Source organism: Electrophorus electricus, chromosome 19 (assembly GCF_013358815.1).
Source record: "Electrophorus electricus isolate fEleEle1 chromosome 19, fEleEle1.pri, whole genome shotgun sequence".
Lineage (NCBI taxonomy): Eukaryota > Metazoa > Chordata > Actinopteri > Gymnotiformes > Gymnotidae > Electrophorus > Electrophorus electricus.
Window position 1 is genome coordinate 5737216 of NC_049553.1, and position 14561 is coordinate 5751776.

General features: G+C 43.3%; 1 protein-coding gene across 1 annotated transcript in view; it reads right to left on the reverse strand.

Annotated features, from left to right (window-relative positions):
* The window catches only part of zanl (zonadhesin, like), a 62343-nt gene that overhangs the window by 31062 nt on the left and 16720 nt on the right, over positions 1-14561 (reverse strand). The window contains 48 exon segments of the mRNA XM_035519973.1: positions 14-157; positions 574-719; positions 860-984; positions 1176-1292; positions 1375-1513; positions 1624-1820; positions 2006-2147; positions 2248-2386; positions 2501-2629; positions 2716-2864; positions 2965-3209; positions 3414-3555; positions 3645-3838; positions 3922-3996; positions 4721-4862; positions 4981-5183; positions 5585-5754; positions 6007-6114; positions 6297-6440; positions 6856-6983; positions 6985-7002; positions 7143-7267; positions 7459-7601; positions 7662-7795; positions 7906-8033; positions 8036-8101; positions 8287-8429; positions 8530-8667; positions 8783-8911; positions 8997-9145; positions 9246-9490; positions 9694-9757; positions 9759-9836; positions 9925-9987; positions 9989-10044; positions 10047-10118; positions 11001-11142; positions 11261-11388; positions 11391-11462; positions 11863-12032; positions 12284-12391; positions 12574-12717; positions 13133-13278; positions 13419-13543; positions 13735-13851; positions 13934-14072; positions 14183-14227; positions 14229-14380. Of these exon segments, the coding sequence (XP_035375866.1) occupies positions 14-157; positions 574-719; positions 860-984; positions 1176-1292; positions 1375-1513; positions 1624-1820; positions 2006-2147; positions 2248-2386; positions 2501-2629; positions 2716-2864; positions 2965-3209; positions 3414-3555; positions 3645-3838; positions 3922-3996; positions 4721-4862; positions 4981-5183; positions 5585-5754; positions 6007-6114; positions 6297-6440; positions 6856-6983; positions 6985-7002; positions 7143-7267; positions 7459-7601; positions 7662-7795; positions 7906-8033; positions 8036-8101; positions 8287-8429; positions 8530-8667; positions 8783-8911; positions 8997-9145; positions 9246-9490; positions 9694-9757; positions 9759-9836; positions 9925-9987; positions 9989-10044; positions 10047-10118; positions 11001-11142; positions 11261-11388; positions 11391-11462; positions 11863-12032; positions 12284-12391; positions 12574-12717; positions 13133-13278; positions 13419-13543; positions 13735-13851; positions 13934-14072; positions 14183-14227; positions 14229-14380 (6217 nt within the window).

Below are 14561 nucleotides of genomic sequence, written 5' to 3' on the forward strand. Positions count from 1 at the left end.
AAAAGAGACTAACGTGTCATCCTCGTCTTTATCGGTTTGCCAGCTGTTGCCAAATTGATCTGAGCTGCCAGTCAGGGATCCATCTGGTTTGGTAAAATCATTGTTGGGGTTTCCACTGTAGTCCCCACACAAACCACACATCTGCTCAAAGTAGGTACTGAGAGAGAAAGAGAAAAAGAGAAATAATAACATGATTTTTTTCAATATTTATAGTACCAAGACTTAAACCTGATATGGACTTCATTGTCATTTTTTTAAAAATGCATTAATGGTGCTAATGAGTAAGTATTTGGGATGTGTCCAAAATGATTACACATCAACTCATCTGAAACACTAAGAGATAAATAGTAACTTGGTGATGCTGCTTTCTTGCTGACAGCATTTAACTGCTGGCTCAACTAGATGATGTATTTGGCCACATCACTGGTCAAAGCACATCATTCCAAAAGACGCAATAATGTCTAAAGTAAAAGAATCATATTGTATTGGTTTTGTTGGTCTCAGAGTCTATACAATCGCAAAGCTAAAAGTGCACCATACTCCAGTATCTATAGCACATGTCTGCCGCAGTACCTGGGCACTGTGATCTTAGCATAGTGGTTACCATCCCACCGCACCTCCAGGCCAAAGGGTGTGGTGAGGATGACATACTGCCCAGCCAAGGTTAGAGAGATTAGAGGAGAGGGGGAATGAGGGAGGGCTACTCTCCGTCCATTCACCTGAAAATGATGGAAAACCAATAAACAATTTACAACAAATACCAGCTTTGCTAAGACAGACATGAAGACTTATTTCATTCACACAATTAAGATCAACAGAGATGTTGCATGAAAATGGGTTTCCAGTAGTTCAAGCTAACCAGTGTGATTCTGCTCTTCATCATTGTCACAGTGATGCCGTTGACAGTCACGTACAACTTCCTGAGGTAAGATACGCCAGACACTCCTCTCTCCTCATTCTTCCCCTCCACAGAGAACCAGGGCCCTGCACAACACAGAACAAAAACTGTAATCACTGTACGTTTATAATGTACAAGTGTTCAAAGCAATATGCCACATCTTTTTTGGTTTACATGTTATACATTTTTAAATACCAATGGTAACCAATTCACACCCAAATGCAGGAATATACAGCATTCTGTTACATTTTTACATAGATCCATGGCCTCTACTCACCAGTGTTGTTTCTGCAGGTGCGGGCCAGCGTGTAGGTGCAGGTACCCATGAAAGAGTAGTATTTACCATCAAAGGTGTTGTAATGAGGGTCACCTGAGATGATGCAGTCCTGAGAACCTACGTGAGACCAAAGGACAGATGACCTCACCCACCTCAGAATCTAAACCTGTTTATTTATTTCAAGTTTTTATTTACTGACCAACTGGGTAACAGCCTATTTGTCCTCCCTGCACACCACACTGCTGCATGGGAGGGCATTCAGCAGCACTGCAGGTGACGAATGGAGGATCACACCTGCACAGCAGCTCACAGTCCTTAGTGTAGAACTCCTCATCTGGCTAATGTCCACAGAGAGAAGGCAGGACATTGGCGACAAATGTCTGATACATTCATATGCTGAGGTACTAAAGATGCTGACTACGACCCAGTAACACTCGTACATATTCACCTTGTAGTACTGTCCATTATAATTGCAGCCACATGTGTCTTTTTTCACACATTTGCCAGCACTGAGTATGTATCCAGGGTCACACACACATCCCTCAGAACAGGGTCCAGTACACTGGCTGGGTGGGGGAGGGGTACAGGAGGGCTGACAAGGTCGGACACAGGGGTCATAGTGGCTGTTGGGTGGGCATTGGAGAGCTAAAATAAAGAATGTACAGTGTGACTGTGGTAATCACACTTAAGAGAGAATGAATAACACCAAATATATACACTATGTATTCACATTACATTCTACAATGTAGTGTCTGATTAGAGGAAAATATAGGACCTCATCATCTTGTGTATATAAAGTGCAGAGTGCGATGTAATTGTATGTGACTTACGGCAGAAGGTGGTGTTTCTCCAGGGACCGATGTTGACTCCGCGATCCTGACACTCGTTGACGTAGGCTTCAATGGCCTCACACAAGGCAGAGTGAGGGCCGTCCAGCGCACACAGATCAAACACACAGTTTTTGAAGAAACTCTACGCAAACACAGATTTTTGATATAAAGAACATGATTAATGTTAAATGACTAAAGATGTTAAGTACTCAGCTGACAATGGCCTGGTCTGAATAACTCACATTGGGATTGACTCTTGGGTGACAGACAGCGAATGGGCCTTTGCTGTCCAGTATGATTCCACAGTAGGCGGGACTCTCATAAAGGTCCTGCTCAGCATCTGTGCATCCAGGGTCTGGACCGACGGGGCTCTTATTGCAGCTGAGGAGCAAATGAAGACAAGAGTCAGTTGTCTTCCAGCCCCATGATCAGTTACCGGAGGGAATAAGGAATGACGGATTCCTCGGTATGTACAGTACGATATCGGTGACTCACTCAGGGTCTGTGTTCCAGCTGTTACCAAAATCAGTTGGACTGTTGACCAGTTCACCGGTGGGAGTACGGAAGTCATCTTTAAAGTCGCCATTATAGTCGCCACACAGGCCGCACAGCCTGTCCTGGTAGCTGCACATACATGCAAGTGCAACGCATGAGTAAGATGCACTGGATTCACAGTGCAATGATCATTCTCAGTTTTACACAACACTCACTCTTTGATGACTTTGATGTCCATGTAGTGGTTTCCATCATAGCGAACTGTCACACCAAAGTTCAAGGTTACACTATAGAGTGTCCCAGATTGAAAGACGTCCACTCCAGGAGCAGGGCTTAGAGGAATGTTCACAGTGGTTCCATTCAGCTGAGAGACCAGATGGAAACCAGTAGTAAGAAGATTTCCTATTTACAACATACCTGCAGAACCCACCTTTTCTACATCAGTTCTCTTTTTGCTTACTGACCTGCACGACTCCTCCTTTCAAGATGGACACCTTCACTCCTAGAACGTGGACGTGGACAGCACTCACGTAGCTGACGGTGGGGACATTGTAACGATTCTCATTGTCAGTATAAACAGCAAAGTAAGGCACATCTGTGCTGTTGCAAGGCTCAGACATCAAGTAGGTGCAGTTGCCCATGAAGTCATAACTGCGTTTGTCAAAGGTGGAGTAGTGGGGATCACCCGAGGCAATACAGGTGGAGGTGTCTGTAGAGATTAAAAACAACAACAACAACAACAACAAGTCTTAAAAACAACAACAAGTCTTACAGGCCTGATTTACATACGCTAATAAAACACACATGTGCTTTGCTTTTGATCTGTCTGAATCCAAAAATTAATCATAGTATATTAAGGCTAGAAGGTTAACATATGCCAGCATCTCCACTGGAAGATATATTGCCACAACACCTTTAGGATAGCAACCATGGACTCCTCCCACTTGTAGACATTCTTCCGTGGGGTCACAGGTGTTGTCTACACAGCTCAAAGTGTAATTGCCGGCACAGCGGCACAGCTTGGAGCAGTCATTCCCAAAGACGAGCTCTCCAGGCTGAAAAAAAGACATAGAAGTTACATTTATGGGTCTAGGAATGCATCTTCCAAGACTGGATCCATTTTTTTCATAATCAGTCCATGTACCTCATAGTAGTTGTTGTCATCATCCAGACATCCACACTGCTCAATGGGAATACATCGTTTCCCCCGGAACACAAAACCTGGTTTGCAGAAGCAGCCGCTGATACAAGAGCCAGTGCAGTTGGTGGAGGGCTCTTTACAGCTGGGAATGCAAGCTGGACCACACTCTATGTACTCAGAATCAGGAGGGCACTTCACTATTTGTAGAAAAGAACAGGGTGGTTAGGACATGTTCATATGCCTTGATGCACTAGACAGAGGAGAATAAGATGCAGTTCACCTGGTGGTGTAGTTGGTATCGGAGCAGTTGGTTTCGGTGTAGTGGTTGTGGGGGGCTTTGATGTAGTGTGTCCATCTGTAGGTCAGGATTATAAAACAGTGGTGAAACCACACTTAAGTTGCAAGCGGTTTAGTATTCGTTGATTAGCTGCTGGTGATCTTCAGACCGAAGTGTAGGAGATACTGTACTTCCACTTCAGGGAATGACATCATAATATATCTATATACTTGGTTGTTTTTGTGTAGTTGTGCATATATATGTATGTTTGTCTAAATACACCAGAGATGGTCACTTGAGTCAGCTGCTCAAATTCCACTAGCTACACAGCTTGCGGATGGGATGAAAAGTATCCTACTCAGCTGCCTTGATTGACAGCTAATAAATGCTTGATCTAGTAAGCTCCATATAATTTGAAACAATGTCTAGCTTTTCTAGCTAGTTACATGCTCCATTGTCCAACGAGCATTTTCTTTTTAGCTAGCTAATGTTAGGTTGCAGTCCAGTGGAAATGTAACATTTGTTTTCAGGCACTGTTCCACGTATTTGCGACTGAGAAGGCATGTTAGCAACCTCATAAATAAATGAGACTATAAACCTTAAACAATGAGACTAAACAGAAAATATCAAACGTAGACTTGAGACTCTATTCAATCTCTCCAAAGACTCGAGACTTGACTCAGACTTGCACTCCAGAGACATGAGGCTTGACTCAGACTCGTACAAAGTGACATGTAAACATCTGATATATGCAAATATTTCGTTACTTTAACAAGTGCATGGTCTATGTGAGTTGTTGTACCATTTGGTTTGCAGACAAACTCTCCATCCTGCAGTTGGCAGGTCTCTGTAGGGAGGCAGCTGGTGTTGTAGCACTGGATGATTCTTCCACCCAGACACACACACTGGTGCTCACAGCCCTCCAGATACCAGCTCTCATTCACCTAAACCACACAAATAAGCAGGGACTGAGATTATATTGGAGGGGATAGGAATCATTTTTGCCGCTGACTAGTGAACCTCCAACTTTTTCTGTATAACTGATGTGCGTGAGACACTCACAGGGTGGTAGGAACCGATAGTGTCCACACAGCCACAGTCTTTGAGAGGCACACACTTGTTGTTGCTCAGCACAAAGCCAGGGTTACATTCACAGCCTTCAACACACTTCTCACCACAGCCAGGAGGACCACTCACACCCACACATGTTTCTGGACATGAACTCACACACATGGAGTAGTGACTGTTAGGAGGACAAACCAGAGCTGTGGAGAACAAAGACAGAAAAAGTCACCTTACCACACGAGACAGATACAAGTCAGTGGGTAATTTTGGCGCATGTCTGACTTTCTAAGTATTTGAAGTGCAATGCTGTTAGAAAGAGCTTACAGCTTTAACTCTCATAAAAACCCCAAGAGACAAGACACTTACTCAGGAATAATGATAAGCAGTTAAAGAATTGTTAAAATTATTTGGTTAAAGCAGAGTAAGTATTTGGAAGAAAGATTCAATACCTTTTAGGCAAAATAACACATCATATAAAGTGTTCGGTATGAAAAACGCATTTTGCAGCTGGCCTTCAGCTTAGTAAATGAAGAAACAGGAATATGAATATGTATACAAGTGTACAAGTACACCCGTGAATGATGTGTGGGATGAGACTCACGGCAGAAGTCTGGTTCTCGCCATTGGTGGATTGGTGCCCCAGCACTGAGACAAGCATCAGTGTAGGCCTGGAGCTGGTCACACAGGGTTTGCTGGAGTCCCTGATAGCGGCACATGTCAAACACACAGCTCTGGAAGAACGGCAGAGGGTCCACCACCTTTATACAGTCCCTATGAGTGTGAGGAAGGGAAAGGAGGTGAGAGGGAGAGAGAAATTTAAAAAGGGACAAGGATTGCTATATGTGTTCTCCCTGATAAATGAGCCCCTGACTGTGGTGCTATTAGCACTCAACTCTACCTGCTTTACCAGGTGAGCTACAGGATCACCGAGGACATGAATCTAAAAAATAATTTATTCTGGAGTAGAAGGCAGTGTAAAAGACAGGACGAATTTCAGCAGGTGCTCCATGGGAATGTTCCTACCTGAATGGTCCACTAGTGTCAGTGATTTTTCCACATTTCTCTGGTTTAGACACTTCAGCCTCAAGGCTGGGGTCACATGGTGGGTCAGGACCAATATCAGGCTTGCATCTAAAAATACAACATCAAAGATACTCAGAAAATCTTCTGTACATAAATTAACATGGTGTGAGCAAAAGATTTTAAATGTTTTAAATTAAACAACATGATAGTGCTATGATTAATACAAGCTTATTGGGTTGATTATTGTCTTATTGTCTTTAACAGAGGAAAACACAAAAAAAGAGACTAACGTGTCATCCTCGTCTTTATCGGTTTGCCAGCTGTTGCCAAATTGATCTGAGCTGCCAGTCAGGGATCCATCTGGTTTGGTAAAATCATTGTTGGGGTTTCCACTGTAGTCCCCACACAAACCACACATCTGCTCAAAGTAGGTACTGAGAGAGAAAGAGAAAAAGAGAAATAATAACATGATTTTTTTCAATATTTATAGTACCAAGACTTAAACCTGATATGGACTTCATTGTCATTTTTTAAAAATGCATTAATGGTGCTAATGAGTAAGTATTTGGGATGTGTCCAAAATGATTACACATCAACTCATCTGAAACACTAAGAGATAAATAGTAACTTGGTGATGCTGCTTTCTTGCTGACAGCATTTAACTGCTGGCTCAACTAGATGATGTATTTGGCCACATCACTGGTCAAAGCACATCATTCCAAAAGACGCAATAATGTCTAAAGTAAAAGAATCATATTGTATTGGTTTTGTTGGTCTCAGAGTCTATACAATCGCAAAGCTAAAAGTGCACCATACTCCAGTATCTATAGCACATGTCTGCCGCAGTACCTGGGCACTGTGATCTTAGCATAGTGGCTACCATCCCACCGCACCTCCAGGCCAAAGGGTGTGGTGAGGATGACATACTGCCCAGCCAAGGTTAGAGAGATTAGAGGAGAGGGGGAATGAGGGAGGGCCTACTCTCCGTCCATTCACCTGACAATGATGGAAAACCAATAAACAATTTACAACAAATACCAGCTTTGCTAAGACAGACATGAAGACTTATTTCATTCACACAATTAAGATCAACAGAGATGTTGCATGAAAATGGGTTTCCAGTAGTTCAAGCTAACCAGTGTGATTCTGCTCTTCATCATTGTCACAGTGATGCTGTTGACAGTCACGTACAACTTCCTGAGGTAAGATACGCCAGACACTCCTCTCTCCTCATTCTTCCCCTCCACAGAGAACCAGGGCCCTGCACAACACAGAACAAAAACTGTAATCACTGTACGTTTATAATGTACAAGTGTTCAAAGCAATATGCCACATCTTTTTTGGTTTACATGTTATACATTTTTAAATACCAATGGTAACCAATTCACACCCAAATGCAGGAATATACAGCATTCTGTTACATTTTTACATAGATCCATGGCCTCTACTCACCAGTGTTGTTTCTGCAGGTGCGGGCCAGCGTGTAGGTGCAGGTACCCATGAAAGAGTAGTATTTACCATCAAAGGTGTTGTAATGAGGGTCACCCGAGATGATGCAGTCCTGAGAACCTACGTGAGACCAAAGGACAGATGACCTCACCCACCTCAGAATCTAAACCTGTTTATTTATTTCAAGTTTTTATTTACTGACCAACTGGTAACAGCCTATTTGTCCTCCCTGCACACCACACTGCTGCATGGGAGGGCATTCAGCAGCACTGCAGGTGACGAATGGAGGATCACACCTGCACAGCAGCTCACAGTCCTTAGTGTAGAACTCCTCATCTGGCTAATGTCCACAGAGAGAAGGCAGGACATTGGCGACAAATGTCTGATACATTCATATGCTGAGGTACTAAAGATGCTGACTACGACCCAGTAACACTCGTACATATTCACCTTGTAGTACTGTCCATTATAATTGCAGCCACATGTGTCTTTTTTCACACATTTGCCAGCACTGAGTATGTATCCAGGGTCACACACACATCCCTCAGAACAGGGTCCAGTACACTGGCTGGGTGGGGAGGGGTACAGGAGGGCTGACAAGGTCGGACACAGGGGTCATAGTGGCTGTTGGGTGGGCATTGGAGAGCTAAAATAAAGAATGTACAGTGTGACTGTGGTAATCACACTTAAGAGAGAATGAATAACACCAAATATATACACTATGTATTCACATTACATTCTACAATGTAGTGTCTGATTAGAGGAAAATATAGGACCTCATCATCTTGTGTATATAAAGTGCAGAGTGCGATGTAATTGTATGTGACTTACGGCAGAAGGTGGTGTTTCTCCAGGGACCGATGTTGACTCCGCGATCCTGACACTCGTTGACGTAGGCTTCAATGGCCTCACACAAGGCAGAGTGAGGGCCGTCCAGCGCACACAGATCAAAACACACAGTTTTTGAAGAAACTCTACGCAAACACAGATTTTTGATATAAAGAACATGATTAATGTTAAATGACTAAAGATGTTAAGTACTCAGCTGACAATGGCCTGGTCTGAATAACTCACATGGGATTGACTCTTGGGTGACAGACAGCGAATGGGCCTTTGCTGTCCAGTATGATTCCACAGTAGGCGGGACTCTCATAAAGGTCCTGCTCAGCATCTGTGCATCCAGGGTCTGGACCGACCGGGCTCTTATTGCAGCTGAGGAGCAAATGAAGACAAGAGTCAGTTGTCTTCCAGCCCCATGATCAGTTTACCGGAGGGAATAAGGAATGACGGATTCCTCGGTATGTACAGTACGATATCGGTGACTCACTCAGGGTCTGTGTTCCAGCTGTTACCAAAATCAGTTGGACTGTTGACCAGTTCACCGGTGGGAGTACGGAAGTCATCTTTAAAGTCGCCATTATAGTCGCCACACAGGCCGCACAGCCTGTCCTGGTAGCTGCACATACATGCAAGTGCAACGCATGAGTAAGATGCACTGGATTCACAGTGCAATGTCATTCTCAGTTTTACACAACACTCACTCTTTGATGACTTTGATGTCCATGTAGTGGTTTCCATCATAGCGAACTGTTACACCAAAGTTCAAGGTTACACTATAGAGTGTCCCAGATTGAAAGACGTCCACTCCAGGAGCAGGGCTTAGAGGAATGTTCACAGTGGTTCCATTCAGCTGAGAGACCAGATGGAAACCAGTAGTAAGAAGATTTCCTATTTACAAACATACCTGCAGAACCACCTTTTCTACATCAGTTCTCTTTTTGCTTACTGACCTGCACGACTCCTCCTTTCAAGATGGACACCTTCACTCCTAGAACGTGGACGTGGACAGCACTCACGTAGCTGACGGTGGGGACATTGTAACGATTCTCATTGTCAGTATAAACAGCAAAGTAAGGCACATCTGTGCTGTTGCAAGGCTCAGACATCAAGTAGGTGCAGTTGCCCATGAAGTCATAACTACGTTTGTCAAAGGTGGAGTAGTGGGGATCACCCGAGGCAATACAGGTGGAGGTGTCTGTAGAGATTAAAAACAACAACAACAACAACAACAAGTCTAAAAACAACAACAAGTCTTACAGGCCTGATTTACATACGCTAATAAAACACACATGTGCTTTGCTTTTGATCTGTCTGAATCCAAAAATTAATCATAGTATATTAAGGCTAGAAGGTTAACATATGCCAGCATCTCCACTGGAAGATATATTGCCACAACACCTTTAGGATAGCAACCATGGACTCCTCCCACTTGTAGACATTCTTCCGTGGGGTCACAGGTGTTGTTCTACACAGCTCAAAGTGTAATTGCCGGCACAGCGGCACAGCTTGGAGCAGTCATTCCCAAAGACGAGCTCTCCAGGCTGAAAAAAAGACATAGAAGTTACATTTATGGGTCTAGGAATGCATCTTCCAAGACTGGATCCATTTTTTCATAATCAGTCCATGTACCTCATAGTAGTTGTTGTCATCATCCAGACATCCACACTGCTCAATGGGAATACATCGTTTCCCCCCGGAACACAAAACCTGGTTTGCAGAAGCAGCCGCTGATACAAGAGCCAGTGCAGTGGTGGAGGGCTCTTTACAGCTGGGAATGCAAGCTGGACCACACTCTATGTACTCAGAATCAGGAGGGCACTTCACTATTTGTAGAAAAGAACAGGGTGGTTAGGACATGTTCATATGCCTTGATGCACTAGACAGAGGAGAATAAGATGCAGTTCACCTGGTGGTGTAGTTGGTATCGGAGCAGTTGGGTTTCGGTGTAGTGGTTGTGGGGGCTTTGATGTAGTGTGTCCATCTGTAGGTCAGGATTATAAAACAGTGGTGAAACCACACTTAAGTTGCAAGCGGTTTAGTATTCGTTGATTAGCTGCTGGTGATCTTCAGACCGAAGTGTAGGAGATACTGTACTTCCACTTCAGGGAATGACATCATAATATATCTATATACTTGGTTGTTTTTGTGTAGTTGTGCATATATATGTATGTTTGTCTAAATACACCAGAGATGGTCACTTGAGTCAGCTGCTCAAATTCCACTAGCTACACAGCTTGCGGATGGGATGAAAAGTATCCTACTCAGCTGCCTTGATTGACAGCTAATAAATGCTTGATCTAGTAAGCTCCATATAATTTGAAACAATGTCTAGCTTTTCTAGCTAGTTACATGCTCCATTGTCCAACGAGCATTTTCTTTTTAGCTAGCTAATGTTAGGTTGCAGTCCAGTGGAAATTGTAACATTTGTTTTCAGGCACTGTTCCACGTATTTGCGACTGAGAAGGCATGTTAGCAACCTCATAAATAATGAGACTATAAACCTTAAACAATGAGACTAAACAGAAAATATCAAACGTAGACTTGAGACTCTATTCAATCTCTCCAAAGACTCGAGACTTGACTCAGACTTGCACTCCAGAGACATGAGGCTTGACTCAGACTCGTACAAAGTGACATGTAAACATCTGATATATGCAAAGATTTCGTTACTTTAACAAGTGCATGGTCTATGTGAGTTGTTGTACCATTTGGTTTGCAGACAAACTCTCCATCCTGCAGTTGGCAGGTCTCTGTAGGGAGGCAGCTGGTGTTGTAGCACTGGATGATTCTTCCACCCAGACACACACACTGGTGCTCACAGCCCTCCAGATACCAGCTCTCATTCACCTAAACCACACAAATAAGCAGGGACTGAGATTATATTGGAGGGGATAGGAATCATTTTTGCCGCTGACTAGTGAACCTCCAACTTTTTCTGTATAACTGATGTGCGTGAGACACTCACAGGGTGGTAGGAACCGATAGTGTCCACACAGCCACAGTCTTTGAGAGGCACACACTTGTTGTTGCTCAGCACAAAGCCAGGGTTACATTCACAGCCTTCAACACACTTCTCACCACAGCCAGGAGGACACTCACACCCACACATGTTTCTGGACATGAACTCACACACATGGAGTAGTGACTGTTAGGAGGACAAACCAGAGCTGTGGAGAACAAAGACAGAAAAAGTCACCTTACCACACGAGACAGATACAAGTCAGTGGGTAATTTTGGCGCATGTCTGACTTTCTAAGTATTTGAAGTGCAATGCTGTTAGAAAGAGCTTACAGCTTTAACTCTCATAAAAACCCCAAGAGACAAGACACTTACTCAGGAATAATGATAAGCAGTTAAAGAATTGTTAAAATTATTTGGTTAAAGCAGAGTAAGTATTTGGAAGAAAGATTCAATACCTTTTAGGCAAATAACACATCATATAAAGTGTTCGGTATGAAAAACGCATTTTGCAGCTGGCCTTCAGCTTAGTAAATGAAGAAACAGGAATATGAATATGTATACAAGTGTACAAGTACACCCGTGAATGATGTGTGGGATGAGACTCACGGCAGAAGTCTGGTTCTCGCCATTGGTGGATTGGTGCCCCAGCACTGAGACAAGCATCAGTGTAGGCCTGGAGCTGGTCACACAGGGTTTGCTGGAGTCCCTGATAGCGGCACATGTCAAACACACAGCTCTGGAAGAACGGCAGAGGGTCCACCACCTTTATACAGTCCCTATGAGTGTGAGGAAGGGAAAGGAGGTGAGAGGGAGAGAGAAATTTAAAAAGGGACAAGGATTGCTATATGTGTTCTCCCTGATAAATGAGCCCCTGACTGTGGTGCTATTAGCACTCAACTCTACCTGCTTTACCAGGTGAGCTACAGGATCACCGAGGACATGAATCTAAAAATAATTTATTCTGGAGTAGAAGGCAGTGTAAAAGACAGGACGAATTTCAGCAGGTGCTCCATGGGAATGTTCCTACCTGAATGGTCCACTAGTGTCAGTGATTTTTCCACATTTCTCTGGTTTAGACACTTCAGCCTCAAGGCTGGGGTCACATGGTGGGTCAGGACCAATATCAGGCTTGCATCTAAAAATACAACATCAAAGATACTCAGAAAATCTTCTGTACATAAATTAACATGGTGTGAACAAAAGATTTTAAATGTTTTAAATTAAACAACATGATAGTGCTATGATTAATACAAGCTTATTGGGTTGATTATTGTCTTATTGTCTTTAACAGAGGAAAACACAAAAAAGAGGACTAACGTGTCATCCTCGTCTTTATCGGTTTGCCAGCTGTTGCCAAATTGATCTGAGCTGCCAGTCAGGGATCCATCTGGTTTGGTAAAATCATTGTTGGGGTTTCCACTGTAGTCCCCACACAAACCACACATCTGCTCAAAGTAGGTACTGAGAGAGAAAGAGAAAAAGAGAAATAATAACATGATTTTTTCAATATTTATAGTACCAAGACTTAAACCTGATATGGACTTCATTGTCATTTTTTAAAAAATGCATTAATGGTGCTAATGAGTAAGTATTTGGGATGTGTCCAAAATGATTACACATCAACTCATCTGAAACACTAAGAGATAAATAGTAACTTGGTGATGCTGCTTTCTTGCTGACAGCATTTAACTGCTGGCTCAACTAGATGATGTATTTGGCCACATCACTGGTCAAAGCACATCATTCCAAAAGACGCAATAATGTCTAAAGTAAAAGAATCATATTGTATTGGTTTTGTTGGTCTCAGAGTCTATACAATCGCAAAGCTAAAAGTGCACCATACTCCAGTATCTATAGCACATGTCTGCCGCAGTACCTGGGCACTGTGATCTTAGCATAGTGGCTACCATCCCACCGCACCTCCAGGCCAAAGGGTGTGGTGAGGATGACATACTGCCCAGCCAAGGTTAGAGAGATTAGAGGAGAGGGGGAATGAGGGAGGGCTACTCTCCGTCCATTCACCTGACAATGATGGAAAACCAATAAACAATTTACAACAAATACCAGCTTTGCTAAGACAGACATGAAGACTTATTTCATTCACACAATTAAGATCAACAGAGATGTTGCATGAAAATGGGTTTCCAGTAGTTCAAGCTAACCAGTGTGATTCTGCTCTTCATCATTGTCACAGTGATGCCGTTGACAGTCACGTACAACTTCCTGAGGTAAGATACGCCAGACACTCCTCTCTCCTCATTCTTCCCCTCCACAGAGAACCAGGGCCCTGCACAACACAGAACAAAAACTGTAATCACTGTACGTTTATAATGTACAAGTGTTCAAAGCAATATGCCACATCTTTTTTGGTTTACATGTTATACATTTTTAAATACCAATGGTAACCAATTCACACCCAAATGCAGGAATATACAGCATTCTGTTACATTTTTACATAGATCCATGGCCTCTACTCACCAGTGTTGTTTCTGCAGGTGCGGGCCAGCGTGTAGGTGCAGGTACCCATGAAAGAGTAGTATTTACCATCAAAGGTGTTGTAATGAGGGTCACCCGAGATGATGCAGTCCTGAGAACCTACGTGAGACCAAAGGACAGATGACCTCACCCACCTCAGAATCTAAACCTGTTTATTTATTTCAAGTTTTTATTTACTGACCAACTGGGTAACAGCCTATTTGTCCTCCCTGCACACCACACTGCTGCATGGGAGGGCATTCAGCAGCACTGCAGGTGACGAATGGAGGATCACACCTGCACAGCAGCTCACAGTCCTTAGTGTAGAACTCCTCATCTGGCTAATGTCCACAGAGAGAAGGCAGGACATTGGCGACAAATGTCTGATACATTCATATGCTGAGGTACTAAAGATGCTGACTACGACCCAGTAACACTCGTACATATTCACCTTGTAGTACTGTCCATTATAATTGCAGCCACATGTGTCTTTTTTTCACACATTTGCCAGCACTGAGTATGTATCCAGGGTCACACACACATCCCTCAGAACAGGGTCCAGTACACTGGCTGGGTGGGGGAGGGGTACAGGAGGGCTGACAAGGTCGGACACAGGGGTCATAGTGGCTGTTGGGTGGGCATTGGAGAGCTAAAATAAAGAATGTACAGTGTGACTGTGGTAATCACACTTAAGAGAGAATGAATAACACCAAATATATACACTATGTATTCACATTACATTCTACAATGTAGTGTCTGATTAGAGGAAAATATAGGACCTCATCATCTTGTGTATATAAAGTGCAGAGTGCGATGTAATTGTATGTGAC